Genomic DNA, 21,851 nt, shown 5'->3' on the forward strand with positions numbered 1-21,851 from the left:
TAGGTAGTAGAATTATGGGTATTTTCTCATTTTTAATTTTTCCATATTTTCCACTTCTCCATGGCTCCTTTGTATTATTATGTACTGAGCAAAAAGAATAAAACAAAAACTTACCTGTTTCAAAATATGAAGATAATCATAACAAAATCCAATAATATTAGAAGAAATATCGTCATCCTCATGAATTAGTAGCTGCAACATCAGTGCCACTTTTGTTTCAATAGCTTGTAGTGCCTCTTGAGCATTCTTAATATCCCCATTCTTAATTAATTTACTCCAACTAACTATTAATGACTGTCCCATTCCGTTTACCAGCTTAGAAAATCTGGCCAGGAAGTCAACATCTTCTTCCTATAAGCAATCAAGACACATTTCTGTTTAAAACTGCGTGCCCAAGCTAAGAGGAAAAACTGAACTTTAGTATGAATCAAGTGCTAATTACAGGATTCAATTTTAAAGTGACATTATATATTTAACAATTCCAGGCTGGGCATGGTGGCTTATGCCTATAATCCCAGTACTCTGGAAGGCCAAGGTGGGTGGATCACCTGAGGTCAAGAGTTCGAGACAAGCCTGGCCAACATGGTGAAACCCCATCTCTACCAAAAAAGTAAAAAATTGGCCGGGTGTAGTGGCGTGTGCCTGTAATCCCAGCTACTCAGGAGGGTGAGACAGGAGAATCACTTGAACCCGGGAGGTGGAGGCTGCAGTGAGCCAAGACTGCCACTGCACTCTAGCCTGGGCAACAGAGCGAGACTCCATCTCAAACAACAAAACAAAACAAAAAATCTCAATTCCACTATGAACAAGTTGTGTCAGCATCTCCTGAGTTTGTGCGAAATGTGCAATTGCAGGCTTTCAAGTTTAAGAACTGGTATAACCTATTTTCTAAGGAGAATGCTACTGAGAACATTTTGGCTAGATGCAGTGGTTTATATTATAATCTCAAGGAGAGTTTATAACATTTAGAAGAAAAAAAAAGCTAACATTATATTTAACTTAGTACCTATCCCAGTTTGTTCTAACAACTTTACATACAAGTTTTTATATAAATTTACCAACCTGGTCAATGCTGAAAAACCCAGCAGACTGTAATACTTGACACAAAGATTCTACTAGTTTCATTTTATCAACAGGGTCCATTCCTTTATTTACAACTTCAAATAAACAGTCACATGCTTCTTCCCGTAGAACTTCTATTGACATATGACCTAGCAGCATATTTATAAACCTGGAATGGGAAAATAAAATTGTTGTAACATTTTCAAAGTCATGAGTTTTAGATACTGTATTTTACAAGTTTATGCTATAAAAATAATAGGCATACTTACCTATCATTGGCTATAAGGGATAAGTCTATCCAAGAGACATAAGCTCCAACTACTTCAAGGCACTGACATGTCACTTCAGAATTAGTATACTGATAATTTTGTAATATTTGGTACCATGATTCCACCAGATTTGGAATGCACTGTTCCCTCATGGTATCTTTTATGAGAGTATTCCTACGAGCCTCCTAAAATACAAAACGCCAAATGCACACATTACCTTACAAAATAATGTTTGATAGCTGAATATACTTGCACAGAGTAAACTTTCAGGCTTGTTAACACATTCCCTACCAGTATTTCCTATTTACCAGCTCTAAGCTCATATCCTGTGATTCTTTGTATTTCCTCTTTCTGTTCTACTCCTCAGTGTCAATTTCTTAGTAAATACAAACTATAAATAAGCATTGCTTAGAAATCTTAAGCATATTTTAAGGTATTTCTCAATACAGTAACAAAGTACTTATACTATGTGATGAAGAATACAGAAGCAGCAACATTGACAACTCCTAAGCAATGCTTCTTCCTTGCTCAGGGACTATACAGCAGTATTAAATAGAGACTACCTTTCTCAACAGATTCATAAAAGAAAATCAACTTGTATATGTCGCTATGGTATTTGCCTAGTTAAAAAAAATTCAGGCTGGGCGCAGTGGCTCATGCCTGTAATCCCAGCACTTTGGGAGGGCAAGGCGGGCGGATCACCTGAGGTTAGGAGTTCAAGCCCAGCCTGGCGACACCCCAGCTCTACAAAAAATACAAAAATTAGCCAGGTGTGGTGGCATGTGCCTATAATCCCAGCTACTTGGGAGGCTGAGGTGGGAGAATCGCTTGAACCCGGGAGGCGGAGGTTGCAGTTAGCCAAGACTGCGCCACTGCACTCCAGCCTGGGCAACAGAGAAAGACTCCGTCTCAAAAAAAAAAATTAACGTAATACTTTAATTTCAATATACCTCTGGAAAAAAAATAACCAAGTTTGAGTTCCTTCATAAAATACAATCCAAAACATTAGGTAAATTTATAATTATATAACTTAAGAAAGTTTACCTCAAGAAACCTTTCTGCTCCTTTTAGTATGTGCCCATTATCTCCTACAAAACTTAACATTAAATATAAAAAATCCATGGTTACTTGCCTCTGATGTATGCACCACATCACGATCCACCAACTCTGAATCAATAGCCATGAGGATTCGCAGGTACAGATCTACTCCCCTTGGATTTAGGTCCACTACTGAGAGAATGTCAAAAAAAAACTTGGGCCACTTAGTGAGATACTCTGTAACAAAAAGCAAGGCGAAGACTTGGGCGGCTTTATTTCGTATAAAGGTCTTCTCTGGTTGGGGATTCAGCATCTGACAGAAAAACAGTCCATAAAATTAAATGTAAATTGAAAAGACCCAGAAACATGTTGTCTTATTAAAAGGCAAAGCTTCATCAAATGTCAACATGGCCCAGATAAACTATGCAACAAATATTCTTCAAAATTATTTTGATAATTATGATTATCAAAATTATCAAAAGTATTTAAGTGATTGGACAGATGAAGAACAATTAAATGAACCATTAAAGGCTGTAATGGTTATTCCTCATTCTTACACTTTGACAGAAAAGTTTCATGTGCAGAGTTTTAATAGTTCCTATCATTTCTTCTAAGAAAAAAATTGTTTTTCTTCTATCTACTTGCTCTTTAAGGAAAATAAAAACTCTAGCTACACAACTGCTTTACATGTTAAGATTAGCTAAAATTAACTGAAAAGAACTCAACTGGCCCTTTATAAAGGGCTCTTGTGGAGAGGCTGTCCAGGAGGGCTCACCTTTAAGAGCCAAACAGAAAGCAGAGTTTGTCAAGTAGTTAAAAACAACTACATTTTAAAACCAAAGTTTCCACAATGTGTCATGGAAGCTATGACCATTTCAGTCATTGATATAATATTAAATTATTGCTAAACTCCCACTTCCATGATCTTTAAAACCAGCACCTTTTAAAAAAGCTACAAAATCAAATGGAGGAACACTGATCAAAATCTTTGAGGTAAAGTTCTAATCTCTTGCAAAAACAAGTTTAAATATCTAGTAATTTGAGGTACTGAATGAAATTACGATTTTACCTGAGCTTGCAGCCATGATATGAGCGTCTCCCTAATTAGTTGTTGTTGAACAGTGGTTAGTTCTGAGTATCTGTTCAAAATAGAGAAGAAAAAGAATAATGGCTATATTTGGTATCTATAGTTGTGAAAAATAACAGCCTCAAATATTTAAAAGGGAAAATTTGTATAGCTCTCAATTATCTAAAGTTTCCTAACATTAAACTGATAATGCCACTCATCACTGCTTTACAGATAAGGACGAGGGTGGCAGGTAGGATATCAATATCAATCTTTAATTTGTGATTCTATTCATGTTGAAACGAATGACAGCTACACAATTTTTTGAAAGAAAACATGTTTTGTGGTCTGTGATCTACAGAATAAACCAACAGGTGAACTAGGAATCCTCTCAGTACTGATTTGTTATTTGGATTAATTAGTAAGTCAGAGATTCTGAACACAAGTGCCCATGCAGTCACTTAACTCTAAGAGACAGCTGTCGTGTAGAAAAACAGGCCTGGTGTTACCAGATATTCTGACTTTTCCAAAAAGCTGGAAATCTACATTTTTCTGTGAAATGTCTGGATTTTCATTTTTTTTCTTTTTTTGAGACAAGCTGTTGCTGTGTTGCCCAGGCTGAAGTGCAGTGGCACTATCATGGCTCACTGGAGCCTCAACCTCTTGGCCTCAGCTTCCCCAGTAGCTGGGAATACAGAAGCAGGCAGCCATGCCTGGCTAATTTTTTAAAAAAATTTTTGTAGAGATGAGGTCTCACTATGTTGCCCAGGCTGGTGTCAAACTCCTGAAGTTCAAACGATCCTCTTGCCTTGGCCTCCCAAAGTGCTGATATCATAGGTATGAGCCACTGCGCCCAGCCTTGGATTTTTATATGTAACCAACAAACTCAGCACTTTTTAAATTTCTGAGACGGAGGCTTGCTATCACCCAGTCTGGAGTGCAGTGGTGTGATCCTGGCTCACGGCAACCTCCGCCTCCCGGGTTCAAGCAATTCTCGTGCCTCAGTCTCTTGAGTAGCTGGGATTACAGGTGCATGCCACCACATCTGGCTAATTTTTGTATTTTTCGTCGAGATGGAATTTCACCATGTTGGCCAGGCTGGTTAGTCTCAAACTCCTGACCTCAAGTGATCCACCGGCCTCAGCCTCCCAAAGTGCCGGGATTACAGGTGACAGCCACCGCGCCTGGCCAACTCAGCACTTTTGAAACACTCTGGGATACATCAAAACATATCTATGACCTGGATATAACATACACACTGTCAATTTATAACCTGTATTATGGTTTCCTTAAGGAAGAAAAACATTAAATTAAAAAAAGACCTCTCCCCACAAATCTCAGAGTCAAAACAGTGAGAAAAGCCTTACTTGTATTTAACTTGATGTTCCAGTACTTGAAAGCAGAAAAACTTCACATGATCATCACTGAAAAGGAAAAAAAGAAAATGAGATAAGCAGAATATGAACTGAGGAAAAGAAATCGAAGGCAAAATAGTAATGAGTAACACAGCAGAAAAGTTTCTCAAACTAGACCTTTGGCTTGTTTCATACTTACTGGTCTCATTTTATGACGTTAAAATCCATTTACTTAAAAAGCTATGAGAACTTTAAATATTATACAATATTTAAAATTTCCGTTAACTCTGACAAGCAAAAAATTACCAAAATATTAAGATGCACCTTGAATACACTGCTTTGTAAACAGCAAACCATCCCCCTAAATTCCAGATATTAAGATTCCTGGAACAACCCCTTCATTTTACAGTAACAGGTTAGGTGTAAAATGACAAATGGTAGAAGAGCCAGAGTCTGAGTGAAAGTAGAGATGGTCATCCAAGTCCTGCTTAAAATTAAACCCTAGTAGTTCTATTGTAGCCAAATCCAAAACAAGCAGGGCCACATGGACTGTCAGTCCAGCTTCAAAGTTTCATATAGTAAACTAAATTACAAATATGGTACCCTTGCTTATAAGATGGGGGCAAAAGTTAACACACTAATTACCCACTTCCAACTGTCTTTCTAGGGGAGTGACAGAGTTGCAGTAAGCCAGCTATAAACACTGACAAAGATCCTTTAGAGACCAACAATCTGCCAATGAAGTGAGTATAAAAGAGTTCCTATTTCTGTAAAAAGTTAGTTGAATGCTTTAGAAAGATTTCATAGAAAGCCACACTGCAGAAGGAAAACATCTGTATATATTTGACATGGCCTACATAACCAGAAAACTCGAGAGGCAGGGACAAATATCTTAAAAATCTATGGATCGTCAATCATTGTACAGAGACCCATGCTTGAAATTGTAGAGGATGGGTTATAGGTGTGACCAACCTACAAATAAAGTAAATGCTAGTCAGTATACAAAGATAAAGACTGTGGTCCAATATCAAAAGATTGGTCACTGAATGATTATATACCTTAAGTTAAAATTAAAAAGTAAGATATAGGCCAGGCGCGGTGGCTCACGCCTGTAATCCCAGCACTTTGGGAGGCCAAGACGGGCAGATCACGAGGTCAGGAGATCGAGACCATCCTGGCTAACATGGTGAAACCCTGTCTCTACTAAAAAAAAAATACAAAAAAATTAGCCAGGCATAGTAGTGGGCACCTGTAGTCCCAGCTACTCAGGAGGCTGAGGCAGGAGAATGGCGTGAACCCAGGAGGCGGAGCTTGCAGTGAGCCTAGATCCCGCCACTGCACTCCAGCCTGGGCAACAGAGCGAGACTCCATCTCAAGAAAAAAAATAATAATAATAAAATTAAGATATATGTCATTTACAATAACTTTCTTTACCAATGTTTTAGAAAAGCAGTTATCACTCTCAATCATAAGATAAGGAAGTTTTTTCTGCACTTTATTCCAGCTGGGATCTGGTGACAGGTACACAATATATGGCAAAGGATGGTTTTACTGAAAAGTTAATTCTGAAATGGCCAAACTGTTGGCTTACTGCTTTTCTCATTTCTACATGGAATGACTATATGTTAATGACTTTGCAAAAAAAAATTTTAAAAAAGTCATAAAATGTTTTTATGAAAACACTTTCCAAATACAGGTAAATTTAACAGTCCTGTCATGCCCATAGAAATTTAAATTGTCATGCAAATTTTGTTTTAATTACCTATATGTCCTCTGGGCTAGAGCTTCTGCACACACCTGCCAGGCATCTGGGGAAATCTTTAACTGCTCAAAATAGGCCAGGGCCTGTAAGATTGCAAAACAAAAAAATGCATTTTAGAATAAACAATCTCAATGCCCTGCTAATACTAAACAAAATATTCTGAGAGTTGCAAACTTGTAACAAGTCAGTAAACTTAATAGAAAAACAGCTAAAACATTAAATACAGGCTTCCAAACATATGCAACTTAGGGGTCATTCCTAAAAATAGGTTAAATAAATATAAATTCCATCAGTTAGATAATCAAACCTGTTTTTTTACAGCAGCAACAACACAAAAATGCCCCGCAGACTTCACTGGGTTATTATGAAGAATGAGAGCAAGTGCTTTGTTACTACTATACTACTGAGAAATTGCAGAGGATGAGTTAAGGGTGTGATCATATTATAATATGCAATTATAAAATGGCATATAAAGGGCACTTTTCCTATTTAATAGCACATCTGCTATTAAAGCGGTGATTATAAAAGATAAAACATACTGTGTACCTTATCTGATCTACTGTTACAGAAAAGGAGAGTATTTCAAGTCTTTAATTATACCATGTAAGTTTCCTAAAGAGATTAAAATTAGAGTACAAATGCATGATACGAATTTTGAAAAATATTAAGTAACTGAAAAGGTCAAAGCTTGAGGAAGTTTCTTATCTCTAAGTTTATGAATTCAGGGCCTTGTAATTGCAAGTAACAGTGCCAACAAGGAGTAAGAGTACTCTAGAATGGATGCAGCACAAAGTCCATATGCTCTCTACCAAACTGTTGGGAAAATGGGAGTTACTTCAGGTACTCTTCCCATCAGCATGTTGCACCAGATGCAGGTTTCACACATGGCAATGGACAAATAGTAGTGAACATCTTGTGAAAAGTATCTCCAACAGACAAGAAAATTGCACATCAACTGGAAACACTGCTACATGATTTGACACCAATTATGTACTGATACAAAACCTGACATGAGGTAAAAGAAACATAAGCCTCAGAGAAACCTAATTTCAATTGGTAAATATTTTTAAAACAGTGGTGTCTCCCACTAGTTATGAAATCAGTTTATGGGTCCTGAACAATTTTTAAAAATGAAATAGAGAATGTTAGATATTCTATACTGTACCCTAGCAAGAATATTACTTTCTGTAACTTGTTTTATTTATGTGTATATGTACATATAAATATATACACACACACTGGGTCATCAAGATGTAAAGTTATTTTTTTCTTTGGGTTACAGATCAAAGCCACTGTACTTATACTTAGGTGATAGTTTCCTATACTATGTAACTGTATGAATGAGGGAATGGGTTTTCATACATGGTCTCAATGGCTGCTCCCACTGACAGAAGACCAGGTAAATGAAGGTGATTCGGTGAAGATCACCAAATATAATATTAAATATGTGGTATAACAAAAAAATACATTTGGGCTTTGCAGCCAGTTGCTGGCTCAGAGCTCTTAAAACTCTTGGGATTTCCCGAGCAACAGGACTGTCTTTTGTAATTTATAATGAGCCCCTTTGGGCCAGGCACAGCAGTTCACATCTATAATCCCAACACTCTGGGAGGCCAAAGTGGGAGGATCACTTGAGGCCAGCAGTTCAAGACCAGCCTGGGCAACATAGTGGGACCCTGTCTCTACAAAAAATTTAAAAGTTAGCCAGGAGTGGTGACGTGCACCTACAGTCCCAAATACTTGGGAGGCTAAGGTGGAAGGATCGCTAGAGACTTCGAGGTCAACAGAGCTTATGTTAATGAGGTAACTTGGTGTGGGAAACCTAGACAGCCTGAGGAGAAGGCTGGTTACCAGAAAGATCAATTGATTAGAGTGTTGGAAATTTAAGCCCTAACTACCAATCCCTGGGAAGGGGAGAGGGGACTGAAGATTCAACTCTATAAAAACTCCTGAACTTCCAGGTTGGCAAACACATCGAGATGCTGAGAGGTTGGTGTTCCTAGAGAGGACACAAAAGCTCTGTGCCCCTTCCCCTATACTTTGCCCTATGCATCACTTTCATGTGGCTGCTCATGAGGTGTATCCTTCATAATAAATCAGTACAAGTCAGTCAACTGTTTTTCTAAGTTCTGTGGGCTACTCCATCATTAGAAATATGAGAGGTTCTGGACTCGACTGGTGTCTTAAGTGGGGGCGGTTTGTAAGACTGAGCCCATAACTTGTGGGATGTGATGCTAATCCTGCTAGTGTCAGAGTTGAATTGATTTGTAGGACAACCAGTTGGTGTCCACAGAATCAGAGAGTTGGTTGTTGGTACTGGAAAACAGCCCAGAGTAAATAATGTCTCTCTTTAGAAGTTAAGACTGTAAGAGCACAGGCAGCTATAAAAGATATTACTAGCTTAGTTGTTCCTAACAGCAGTCCATGAAACACAGGGTTTCCTTTAGGAATATCTCAGAGGCCAGGGGACAAGGTAGAAGTTAATCACGTATGTTGCACTACCACCTAATATTTCACTTACAAAAGAGGGGAGAGGTGGTTTCAGCTGCTAGCAATGTCATGACATACCATTTTCTTTAAATAATAATAGGTTTTAAGCCAAAGACGAGTCTTTTATTTTTTAAAAAGTGGGAGGCCGGGCACGGTGGGTCACGCCTGTAATCCCAGCACTTTGGGAGGCTGAGGCGGGGAGATCACGAGTTCAGGAGTTTGAGACCAGCCTGACCAACATGGTGAAACCCTGTCTCTACTAAAAATACAGAAATCAGCCGGGCGTGGTGGTGTGCGCTTCTAATCCTAGCTACTCTAATCCCAGCTGAGGCAGGAGAATCTCTTGAACCTGGGAGTTGGAGGTTGCTGTGAGCTGAGATGGCGCCATTCCACTCCAGGCTGGGCAACAGAGCGAAACTCTGTCTCAAAAAAAAAAGGGCAGTGGAAGGAGAGGAGAGATAACCTGGAAGTTTTTAGTTTTTAAACAAAGCCTCTGTATTCTGAATCTATGCAGTACTAACAATTAAAAAAACAAAATTCTACAACACTGACAAGTCCAAGCTTTCACCACCTAGTTCTACCCCATACCTTTTTTCTAATGGTTTATTGACTCTATGTGCAAGAGTCAGTTCAACTTTTATTGCCCATGTGAAAAACAGAGAATTACAGATAGACAAGTGAGCAACTGGGGTTGGCAGACAGTCATTCTTCTCACCACCAAACTGAATTAAGTTTCCACTACTCCCGAACTGCAACAAAAGGGCTGTCAAAATTCACTTTCCTTAAGATTTCTTCCCTTTCATCCTAATAAATTGTTATTCAGATTGGCTAAATGGATACCGAATTATGCCTGGACCTGGATGCTTAAAACGCGTCTGTGACAGAACCCATTTTTATTGACAAAAAGCAGAACTTGTGTATTAAAACCACTAATAATGCATTGGTTTTAATTTTCTGAAAAAGAAATCATGGTACATTTTAAAAAACTGGATGCTGGAACTTAAGAAATGAAAGATTTCAAGAGGCACATAAAAATAAGAGTAAAGGCCATTTAATAACTAAACATACAGTTAAAGGCTTTTAATTACAAGCATGCAATAGCAAGCTAGACTAAAGGTAAAGATCTATGATGCTTCAACTATGTTTGAAAGTAGGTAGCATAAAACCCTATGGCAAGAAAGATTTGTTTATACAGAGAAGACATGGATTTTAAATGTCTTCTGATGTCCTAACTTATTTGATAGTTTTCTTGTAATTAGCCAGATACTTAAATCTCAATTCCTATTATTTTCCTGTATCTGAAGGGCTACTTATTTAGTAGCAGAGACATGCACATGGTACTATATTAGAAACTAGTTGGGGTTTTTTTTTTACTGCTTTAAAAGATTTTTTTCTTGAAGTAAGAATAAAAAATGCTATATTTAGTGAGATTGTTAACCTCATTTAGCTCATTTATAGAAAGTATTCTTTGCTATGAAAAGTAAAAAGAAAATGCTTCTTCCCTTTCCACTTACCCTATACTTCAGAATGCCCACGTCTTTAAAAAAATTAATTATAGGCTTATTTATATTCTTCTATCATTCAGCTATAGTCATGATTATAGTTGTAGGCTACATTAAACTGTTTACATTTATCCAACTATCCCAGCACTTTATAATGGATTCTTGTCATGTAATCATTTTACTGAAGACATAACCTATCATAATTGCTTATTTATGTGTGCCTAGACCAAATAACAAGAATGTTAAATATCATTCATGTGGCCGGGCAGGGTGGCTCATGCCTATAATCCCAGAATTTTAGGAGGCTGAGGTGGACAGATCGCTTGAGCTCAGGAGTTCAGCCTGGGCAAGATGGTGAAACCCTATCTCTACAAAAAAATTAAAAAAAAAAAAAATCATTAAGGTAAGTGTTAAAACAGCTTGTATAGATCAAGCTAAGCAATGAGAAAATAAAATACACATGTCTGCTTCTATGGAAAGTCTCTCAAATGAATCCTTCGCATTACAACTTTTAAATAATTAGAAATAATGACTGATGTTGCATAAAGATCCGCCTTGAATCAATCATATTAGATTTTAATACTTTTGCTTGGCCAGGTAAACAGAAAATAAATCACAACACTCACTGTTTCTATATTCAAAATATATTCAAATATCTCAAATTTTTTTGTTTCTGTTCATTTCTACCCAAAGTAGACCTTTGCCAGATGCATTTTTATTCAAGTCCCCTAATCCCAATCTGTGGTGACACGGTTTAAAAAATGATTCAGCAGAGTAACTTACCCTTTGTCTAAAGTCTGAATCAGCATTTGGATTTAGCCCTAATAGAGCCTGTTCATCCATCCTTGCTGCTATACTTGGAGTTTTCTGGTTACAATAGGCGTGCCCTCTGATCCCACAGAAGAATTTATAAACATCTGCCACAAAAAACAAAGTTGAAAGAAAACATTACTTGATAAACAAATAGATGCTTATCCCGAATAACGTAAACGGATAAAATCATGCAAAGAAGCTTAATGTTTAAATAACTTCTTTTGGAACTTATCTAAATTACAATTAAAAGTTAGAGCCTAATTCTCAGAAAAATGGGCTCTGCTAACTACTCCATTAATGTGTAATTTCTAAAAATCTTAAAGTATGCCATTAAGGTCATCAAGCTTTCTTAGTCTTCAAGATCTTCTTAATAAGGTATAGAAAGTAATCATTTTCTACTTTAAATAGTAGATGCACCTAATTTATGCAGTGTTTTACTTATCTCTAGTACTTAAAAATGCAATTGTGCAAGTGCAGTTAAGTATAAAAATGACAAAACCTATTTTATGACAGTAATTATAATAATTTGTCTACTTACAGATACCAATATCACAAACCTTCTTTAAAACATTAGAATGGCTGACCTCAGAGTTCAATATCCTTTGGAGTGTTTACTAAATACTACAACAGAAGTCTAACGAAAGGAACAGGATAATGAAAAACCAGTCATTCAGCTTTTGAGCAATGGACTTAGTTTTGCATTTTATAGATCTCTGCTTTTGCCAGCCAATTCTAGAAATTTCAAAAAAAAATTTTCAATAGTAGATACAAAAACCCACAAACCAGCCAGGCACAGTGGCTCACACCTGTAATCCCAAACTTTGGGAGGCCGAGGTGGGCAGATCACTTAAGGTCAGGAGTTCAAGCTAGCCTCACCAACACCCTGAAACCCTGTCTCTACTAAAAAGACAAAAATCAGCCAGGCGTGGTGGCACACACCTGTGATTCCAGCTCCTCGAGTGTCTGAGGCACAAGAATCGCTTGAACCCAGGAGGCAGAGGTTGTAGTGAGCCAACCCTGTGCCACTGCACTCCAGCCTGGAGAGTAAGACTGAGATTCCATCTCAAAAAAAAAAAAAAAAAAAAAAAAAAGTCCACAAATGACTTAACACTGACTACTCTTATTAAGATTTTTTTTTTTTTATTTTTTTTTATTTTTTTATTTTTTATTATACTTTAAGTTCTAGGGTACATGTAAGATTTTTTTTTTTAATCTCTGAGAAGTAATCTACTTCTTCACAATATAGATTCTAACATTCTCAAATAATAAGCCGCAAAAGGCATCCTAGTTTTTGATAGAATGTATATTCATTTGAGCAAACATGGAACAAACTCTAAATGATGTGAAAATGTTATTTATTTTCTCAAGACCTATAAGGTAGGGAGACCGAGTCTTACTACTTCCATTAAAGGCTGTGGGGGGCCAGGCATGGTGGCTCATGCCTGTAATCCCAGCACTTTGGGAGGCCGAGGCAGGTGGATCACTTGAGGTCAGGAGTTCAAGACCAGCCTGGCCAACATCGTAAAATCCCCTCTCTACTAAAAATACAAAAAAATTAGCGGAGCATGGTGGCACATACCTGTAATCCCAGTTACTTGGGAGGCTGAGGCAGGAGAATGGCTTGAACCCAGGAGGTGGAGGTTGCAGTGAGGTGAGATCATGCCACTGCACTCCAGCCTGGGCGACAGAGAGACTATCTCAAAGAAAACAAAAAAAGGCTGTGGGGTTTTTCGTTTCAATTATCATAACCAAAGATGCCAAAAGACTAATTGGGTTGGGGGTAGGGGAGAAAAGCCTTTTAAGGGAATAGCAAAGCCAGGCTCAGATCCAGGTTACAGGATACCTACAACATGCTTTTCTGTTTTCCTCTGAGCCTGCCTGAATCAAATAACTCAGGATATGGACTGAGAGCTTTGAAGACAGCTCAGCCCTTTCTCTTATGGTTCATATCACACTTGCAGACTTCAAGGCAGTGTAACTCCCTGCTGCCTTCAGATTATGATCCAAACACTTCTGAATGACTCCTCACTATTCTGCACCACAGGTCAGCAAGGCCAGTGCTAGTGAACCACATGGCAGTTCTCCAATGGTATTCTACCTTTCATCTTTGCACACTGCTCTTTCTTCTTGTTAGTAGGTTAACCCCTGCTGTTCTTTGAAATTCAACATAGAAGCCATCTCTTTCAAGAACACTTATTTGACCCCTATTGTCCAACTCTCCCAAATTGGATTACATGCCCCATCCTAAGCACTGCTATGTTGTCACTGCCAGCTTACTAGTTTTCTCTCACTAATCTTTTTTTTTTTTTTTTGAGACAGTCTCACTCTGTCACCCAGGGTGGAGTGTAGTGACACAATCTCGGCTCACTGCAGCCTCTGGCTCCCAGGTTCAAGTGATTCTTCTGCCTCAGCCTCCCGAATAGCTGGGATTACAAGGGTGAGCCACCACACCTCGCTAATTTTTGTAGTTTTTAGTAGAGATGGGGTTTCGCCATGTTGCCCAGGCTGCTCTCGAACCCCTAACCTCAGGTGATCTGCCTGCCTCGGCCTCCCAAAGTGCTGGGATTACAGGTGTGAGCTACTCAGCCATCTCTCATAATCTTAAAGGGCAAGGACTGTCTTCACTATCCATCACTATGTCCCTAGGACATAGTAGAGCATAGGTTTTGGATTTCAAAGACCTGGGTTTATATCCCCATCTTGTCATTTTTTTAATTGGGGCCACTTGGAAAACTTACAAAACCTAAGAGAACCCTTTCTATGACATGGGAAAAAGACCATCTGCCTCATAAAGTTGTAAAGGCTTCAAAGAGATAAGGTATGCAGAGCATGGCTGGCACATAGTGAGCCCTCAATAGGTTGTTTATAATCAGAGGCAGGAACATGGGGGATGGAAACTACTTGGGGCGTTCTTATACTAGTAGATCAGCATTTTTAAAAGATAGAAAAACACACAGAAAGGCACTGGTTCCCTTTGCTCCCCCTAAATGTTAAGAAAATCTGATGTCCATTCCCCTGAAAAATGCACACAGAGGGAAAAAACAATTTCGGAGTTTCTAAGAATCCCAGATTGAGAAGTCCAATAAAAGCTTCCTTGAATTTGCTATGGTTTTTAAAAAAAATGCTGGCCGGGCAGGGTGGCTCATACCTGTAATCCCAGCACTTAGGAAGGCCAAGCCGGGGAGGGATCACCTGAGGTGTACGGAGTTGGAGACCAACCTGACCAACATGGAGAAACCCCGGCTCTACTAAAAATACAAAAATTAGCCGGGTGTGGTGGCACATGACTGTAAGCCCAGCTATTCGGGAGGCTGAGGCAGGAGAATCGCTTGAACCTGGTAGGCGGAGTTGCAGTGAGCGGAGATCGTGCCACTGCAGTCCAGCCTGGGCGACAGAGTGAGACACCGTGTCAAAAAAAAAAAAAAAGCTTAAGCTTGGTCAAGTCACTCTGAAGCTATCGGGAGAAAAATCAAGTGGCCCCAAGGAAAACAGCCAATAAACCCAAGGAAACAAACTAGTTACAGTTGTCACTACAAAAAGAATCCCCCACAGAGAAGGCACTTGGACGATCAATTTGCAGTGGAAGGCTGGGCACGGTGGTTCACGCCTGTAATCCCAGCACTTTTGGGAAGCCGAGGCGGGTGGATCAAGAGGTCAGGAGATCGAGACCATCCTGGCTAACACGGCGAAACACCGTCTCCACGAAAAATACAGAAAGTAGCCAGGTGTGGCAGCGCGCGCCTGTAACAGAGCTACTCGGGAGGCTGAGGCAGTAGAATCACTTGAACCTGGAAGGCACAGGTTGCAGTGAGCCGAGACGGCATCACTGCACTGCAGCCTGGGTGACAGAACGAGACTCCGTCTCAAAAAAAAAAAAAACAAAAACCCAAAAACTTTGTTTCAATACGGTAAACAATTATGTATCGTGCAAAGGTTCTGGGGGGAAGGCGAGCAACATACTTAAAATATTAAGCCTTAACTTTTCCTGGACAGCCATTAAGAATCAAACAATTTGGAAAAATTCCTCTACACCTACTGAAGACTGTTTCAAAGACTACGACTGAATCTTTCCAGCCTTTTAACACCACGCTGACAAGTCGGTTTAATGAAACTTAACTCTCCCCCAACCCCCGCCCGCCACAACTGATTAGCACTTTCAAAAAGTACTCGTTTTTCTGGTTACAGGAAAACCTCATGCTTCTCTAGTCCTGCAGGATAGTGAGGAAGATTTGAAAAGAAATGGAGCGTCCGTGCTGGCCAGTTACTGCACAGAAATAACACTTTTCCTCCTTTTTGTCCAGGAGTGGGGAAAGAATCAAGTTTGAGGTGTCCACAGTTGATAAGGCTACAACGATGACTAACGGGCTTGGGAACCACAGGCGATGCCGACCCTCCTCGGCTAGCCTTGCTCCCATCCCTCCCCCGATCCCTCCCCTAAAGGAAGCCTCGTGGCAATTCGGGTGATGAAACATCAGGCAACGGGCGGCCACGCACTCGGGACGCGCTCGTCGGCGGCGGCCCCGGATCGTACCCACCCCCACCCGGTCCGCCCAGCCTGGAGGTGCACCGCCATGGAGGGTCCCAAGCCTGCACCCTCCCGGGCGTCGGGACTCCCCCGGGCCGGTCCGCCCCGGCCAACTTCCTCGAAGCCTCACGCGGACCAAATCCGGCCCGGTCCCGCCGCCCCCGATCCCCGAGTCACCTTCCCTATCACTCCATCCCGCCTCCCAGTCTGCACTCCAGATGGTCAGCCAGCGGAGCGGAGCGGCGCGGCACGCAGAGAGCTCGAAGAGCGGCCCTCGTCCTTGTCGCCGTAGTCCTCCGCCACGGCCGCAACGCCAACGCCAGAGACGCAGCTGGCCGGGACCGCGCGCCTCTAGCCGCTCCGCGTCCCCTGGCACCTTCTCTTGCGTGGCGCCGGGCAGGCAGGCAGGCAAGCAAGCAAGCAAGCGGGCGGGGTCGGCGCCCCAGGAAGGGAAAGAGCGCGAGGGCCGGCTAACGCCGCCGCCGCCGCCGCCGCTGAGTCAGCGCGAAGCGCGCTCCCCGCGTCGGTGCCGCGCGGGCGGGCGCCGGCGCCAGCAGTCTCATGGAGAGTGCGGGCGGCAGCCCGCGGGCTGGGGCTGGAGGCCTACAACTCCCAGCATGCAGCGAGCGGGCGGCGCTTCCGGGCGGCGAGGTGCACACGCGCTCCCTGGCGCTCGCCGGAAGGCGTGGTCGCCGGGGCTTGAGGTGCATGCCGGGATGAGGCGTCCGGCACAGGAGTCCCTACCCAGCTCCTGAATTCCCGGCTGCGCCTGTCTGGTGTCAGAGCTCAAGCGTCAGGTTCGCCCCATGCGTTCCACACAGGCTTCTAGTAATTAAGAGTACGGATTCACGAATCAAGATGACGTGGTTCTAACCACGTGTGACTCAGTTTAATTGCTTGTCTACGGCCCCAAGTGTCCCGAGTCCAGCAGTGTAAAGATTTACGGATGAGTGCTGACAGTTTTTCAAAATTTATGTATTTATTTATTTAGTTATTCTTTGAGACGGATTCTCGCTCTGTCGCCCAGGTTGGGGTGCAATGGCGAGATCTTGGCTCACTGCAACCTCCGCCTCCGGGGTTCAAGCAGTTCTCCTGCATCAGCCTCCTGAGTAGCTGGGATGACAGGTGTGCTCCACCACGCCCGGCTAATTTTTGTATTTTTCTTAGAGACGGGGTTTCACCATGTTGGTCACGCTGGTCTCGAACTCCTGACATCAAGTGATCGACTGCCTTGGCCTCCCAAAGCACTGGGATTACAGGCGTGAGCCACCGTGTCCGGCCCAAAATTTATCTTAAACAGACTAAAATTTTGTCCATCAAAAGAAGGAGAGCATTCTTAGGAAGTCCTACTCACGGGTTCTTTCGATGCCACTAAATGTCACTTCATTTATTTGGTCACAGATTTATTAATTTATTAATGCAACATAGAGGCAGCGTAGGCTTAGGCTGCCTCGACTTGACTGCCACGCCGCCTCCTTACTAGTTGACCGCAGGCACTTTACTTCAGTCTACCCGTGCTTCAGTTTACTAGTATGTAAAATGGGGATTGTAATAGTACCGACCTCAAAGGGTTTCTGTGAGGTTTGAGTTAATACATGTGTTTGACACACAATGTGCTCAATATTTACATTTCATTGTTGATTATTCAATATGTACGAAATACAGACAAGGTTGCTACCCCAGACTACAAACAAAATTTGGAGAGGGAGGGATGGTAAGAGCGTAGAATAAAACTAATGTAAAAGTTTCACAGCTACATTTATATAGCTGGACAAGACACTACACCAGGCATTTCCTATATAAAATACCTTGAATCACTCTTGCATCATGTTTCTAATTTATGTGTTTAAAATGTCAGGCTAGTGGCTACAAGATGTAGCTAAAGGAGAACTGGGTTTTGATTTTTTTTTTTGAGAAAGGGTCTCGCTCTGTTACCCAGTCTGGAGTACAGCGGTCATAGCTCACTGCAGCCTTGACCTCCTGGTCTCAAGCAATCCTCCTGCCTCAGCTGCCCAAGGAGCTGGGACTACAGGTGCACGCCACCATACCTGGCTAGTTTTGTTTTTGTAGAGATGGGGACTTGCTGTGTTGCCCAGGCTGATCTCTAACTCCGAGGCTCAAATGAACCTCCCACTTCAGCCTCCCAAAGTGTTGGAATTACGGGTGTGAGTCCCTGTGTCCGGCCTTAATTTTCTTCACACTGCTTTCAGTTGGCTTCCTAATGAAATAGGTTCTTTGTTGTTGTTCTGTCATATAAATTTTCTTTTGATTGTAATCCTTGCATGCATTATGTTTCTACTATTCAAATTATTAATGCTAGGTATCTCTTGTTCTACTTCTGAGAAAACCAAAGTCATGGTATTCTCAAGATGAGAGATAATTCAACAAAGCCTGTGAATCTCCCTCATTTGGAATCTCTCTGGGCCCAATCTGTTTTCCACTGCTAGGGTGCTGCTGCTAAAGCTATATCATATGAAACCACCCTCCCTAAAAGCTCAGGGACCATCTCCAAATAGGAGGGCTGGTGCGACTGTAAGAGCTGGATTGATGGGTGGAATCTGGAAGCTAAAGTAACTCCATCTTTGGTACTAATCTGCCATATTGGCTTCTGATTAACCCCTGTTCCCGGAAGTCCTCTTAAGATTTCAAGTTGTATCACAAAAAAAAAAACGAAAAAAAAGAAAAAAAAACCACACAAAAAAAACAAAAACAAAAAACAAAACAAAAAAATTTCAAGTTGTGTGAGAGCACATACTGTAAATCCTGCCTTTAGGTCAAAATAGCCTTGATGTTATTGTGCTTCAGTTGTCTTCACATCCTGATGTGGTTTGGCTGTGTCTCCACCCAAATCTCGTCTTGAATTGTAATTCCCATAATCCCCTCATGTTGTGGGAGGGATCAGGTGGAGATAATTGAATCATGGGGGTGGTTTCCCCCATCCTGTTCTCGTGATAGTGAGTTTTCATGAGATCTGATGGTTTTATAGGGGACTTCCCCCTTTGCTGGGCACTCATTCTTCTCTCTCCTGCCACCATGTGAAGAAGGACATGTTTGCTTCCCCTTCTGCCATGATTGTAAGTTTCTTGAGGCCTCCTCAGCCCTGAGGTACTGTGAGTCAATTAAATCTCTTTCGTTTATAAGTACCCAGTCCCAGGCAGTCCTTTATAGCAGTGTGAGAACAGACTAATACACATCCCTTCTGAATTACATATACCCTTTCCATATGGGGGTTAATGGCGAGGGGATCCACCATCTTGTTTCACTGTTGCTAGAGACACAGACATGGCTTCTATTCACAAGTTGCTATTAAATGTTCCTTTCTAAGAAAAAAATTATCAGGCTAGGATTTCTGCCCTACCTATTTCAGTGTATCTTCCGAGTCTAGCACAGTGCCAGCCTGCTAGTTACAACTCAATAACTGAATCATTGCATGAATTCTTATATTAGCTGTGATGGTCAACTATCGAGTATGAAGGCTCAATACTAATCTTGGGCTGAGTGCCTCTGCAGTCTGTATGTTCAGCATATTCCAGGCCTCATCCTAAAGAATATGGCAATTCAATGTATTGTATTATAGCTGTATATATTGTATTATAGCTTTACTTGCTGTTTTGTTTGTAAATTCATTTTGTGGTTACTTCTTATGTTGAATGTCATACAAAGCCTATCTTCAGTTTATCTACAGTTTATCTACTAACATTAGCTCTTTCATATATGGTAGTTGAAATACCTAGAATTGTAGAAATCTCTTTCAATTTGGTAACCTCATATTATTTCAGAACAAATAAAGAGGCCGGGCGCGGTGGCTCATGCCTGTAATCCCGGCACTTTGGGAAGCTGAGGCAGGTGAATCACGAGGTCAAGAGATCGAGACCAGCCTGGCCAACATAGTAAAACCATGTCTCTACTAAAAATACAAAAAAAATTAGCTGGGCATGGTGGCATGGTGGCATGGTGGCGCATGCCTGTAGTCCCAGTTACTTGGGAAGCTGAGGCAGGATAATTGCTTGAACCTGGGAGGTTGCAGTGAGCTGAGATCACACCACCGCACTCCAACTTGGGCAACAGAGTGAGACTCTGTCTCAAAAAAAAAAAAAAAAAAAGGCTGGGTGCTGTGATGCACACCTGTAATCCCAGCACTTTGGGAGGCTGAGGTGGGCAGTTCAGGAGGTCAGGAGTTCAAGACCAGCTTGGCCAACAGAGTGAAACCTTGCCTCTACTAAAAATACAAAAATTAGCTGGGCATGGTGGCACATGCCTGTAGTCCCAGCTACTCGGGAGGCTGAGGCAGGAGAATTGCTTGAACCAGGAGGTGGAGGTTGCAGTGGGCTGAGATTGCACCACTGTACTCCAGCTTAGGCAACAGAGTGAGACTTTATCTCAACAACAACAACAACAACAACAAAAAGAACAAATGAAGAAGCACTTGGTGGAATTCAACCGAAGAGGACCTGAGAGAGGTATTACATTTGACCATTCCATATTCTGCCTCCTCCATCCATGAAGGGATGGGCAGTTTCTCATCTCAGATGAAATGCTACTCATCAACGTGTTGACAAATAACACTATCATTTTGTAACTGCCCAAAAGGCTCCTTTTGTAACCGCCCAACAGGTTTCCTGCTGCCTAGACAGAGCCGATTTATCAAGAGAGGGGAATCTCAATAGAGAAAGAGTAATTCACATAGAGCTCCTCGTATGGGAGACTGAGTTTTATTATTATTCAAATCAGTCTCCCTGAGCATCCAGGGATCAGAGTGTTTAAGGATGATTTGATGGGTGAGGGAAGGTCAGTGAATCAAGAGTGCTGATTGGTTGGATCAGAGATGAAATCATATTATTTGAACTTTGAGTTGAAGCTGTCCTCCTGCACACTGAGTCAGTTCCTGGGTGGCGGCCACAAATCAGATCACCCAGTTTATTGATCTGGGTGGTGCCAGCTGATCTATCAAGTACAGGGCCTGCAAAATATCTCAAGCACTGATCCTAGGTTTTACAATATCGATGTTATCCCTAGGAACAATTTGGGGAGGATCAGAATCTTGTGGCCTCCAGCCCCATGACTCCTAAACAATAATTTCTAATCTTATGGCTAATTTGTTAGTCCTACAAAGGTAGTGTAGTCCTCAGGTAAGAAGGGTGTTTTGGGAAGAGGCTGTTACTGTCTTTGTTTTAAGCTATAAACTCTAAGTTCCTCCCAAAGTTAGTTCAGCCTATGCCCAGGAATGAACAAGGACAGCTTGGAGTTTAGAAGCAAAATGGAGTTGGTTAGATCAGATCTCTTTCACTGTCTTGGTTATAATTTTGTAATGGTAGTTTCAATTTTAACATAAAGCATGTATGCTTGCATATGACAATACTTTTATGTATTAATTGCCAACATTTTTGAGCATGTGTACCAAACACAGTTTTTGTTTGTTTGTTTGAGACAGAGTTTTGCTCTTGTTGCCCAGGCTGGAGGGCAATGGCACGATCTTAGCTCATCGCAACCTCTGCCTCCCAGGTTCAAGCAATTCTCCTGCCCCAACCTCCCGAGTAGCTGGGACTACAGGGATGTGCCACCACACCTGGCCAATTTTGTATTTTTAGTAAAGACGGGGTTTCTCTATGTTGGTCAGGCTGGTCTTGAACTCCTGACCTCAAGTGATCCGCCAGCTTTGGCCTCCTAAAGTGCTGGGATTACAGGCATGAGCCACCGCACCTAGCCGTAAAACGCAGTTTTAAGTGTTTATACATCAATCCTCACAACAACTCTATGGAGGCAGATACTATTATTATCCCCATTTTATAGACAAGGAAACTGGAGTGCATAGAAGTTAAGTAGCTGAATGGGATTCATTTGTAGTCATTGAAATACAAAGAAAAAAGTTTAAAAAAAAGAGCTGGGATTGAAACATACATAGTCTGACACTAGAGTGTGTGCCACTAACCTGTCTCTCAGATGAAGGTCCATTAGGATTGATGACAGTG

The 21,851-nt window shown here is 41.4% G+C and overlaps 1 protein-coding gene and 1 long non-coding RNA gene across 3 annotated transcripts in view; one reads left to right on the forward strand and one right to left on the reverse strand.

Moving 5' to 3' along the window:
* LOC117089820 overlaps nucleotides 1-7,095 on the forward strand; it is a 38,498-nt gene extending 31,403 nt beyond the window's left edge. The window contains exons 3-4 of the long non-coding RNA XR_004439767.1: nucleotides 5,458-5,533; nucleotides 6,874-7,095. This is a non-coding gene — a long non-coding RNA (uncharacterized LOC117089820). The remainder of the gene's footprint in view (nucleotides 1-5,457; nucleotides 5,534-6,873) is intronic.
* The window catches only part of XPOT (exportin for tRNA), a 44,229-nt gene extending 27,931 nt beyond the window's left edge, over nucleotides 1-16,298 (reverse strand). Inside the window, exons 1-9 of one of the 2 annotated variants that reach the window (XM_033221392.1) lie at nucleotides 16,060-16,298; nucleotides 11,328-11,461; nucleotides 6,553-6,635; nucleotides 4,803-4,859; nucleotides 3,439-3,508; nucleotides 2,464-2,682; nucleotides 1,332-1,516; nucleotides 1,063-1,231; nucleotides 115-351 (exon numbers count right to left, since the gene is read on the reverse strand). In XM_033221392.1, coding sequence (XP_033077283.1) covers nucleotides 115-351; nucleotides 1,063-1,231; nucleotides 1,332-1,516; nucleotides 2,464-2,682; nucleotides 3,439-3,508; nucleotides 4,803-4,859; nucleotides 6,553-6,635; nucleotides 11,328-11,387 — 1,080 coding nt within the window. In that variant the 5' untranslated portion in view covers nucleotides 11,388-11,461; nucleotides 16,060-16,298. Of the gene's footprint in view, nucleotides 1-114; nucleotides 352-1,062; nucleotides 1,232-1,331; nucleotides 1,517-2,463; nucleotides 2,683-3,438; nucleotides 3,509-4,802; nucleotides 4,860-6,552; nucleotides 6,636-11,327; nucleotides 11,462-12,936; nucleotides 12,991-16,059 lie in introns of those variants that run through there. The other variant, XM_033221393.1, reaches the window with a different exon arrangement.
* Nucleotides 16,299-21,851: the final 5,553 nt, after the last annotated feature.

This window comes from Trachypithecus francoisi, unplaced genomic scaffold, assembly GCF_009764315.1.
Source record: "Trachypithecus francoisi isolate TF-2019V2 unplaced genomic scaffold, Tfra_2.0 Lachesis_group11, whole genome shotgun sequence".
In the NCBI taxonomy this organism is placed as follows: Eukaryota; Metazoa; Chordata; class Mammalia; order Primates; family Cercopithecidae; genus Trachypithecus; species Trachypithecus francoisi.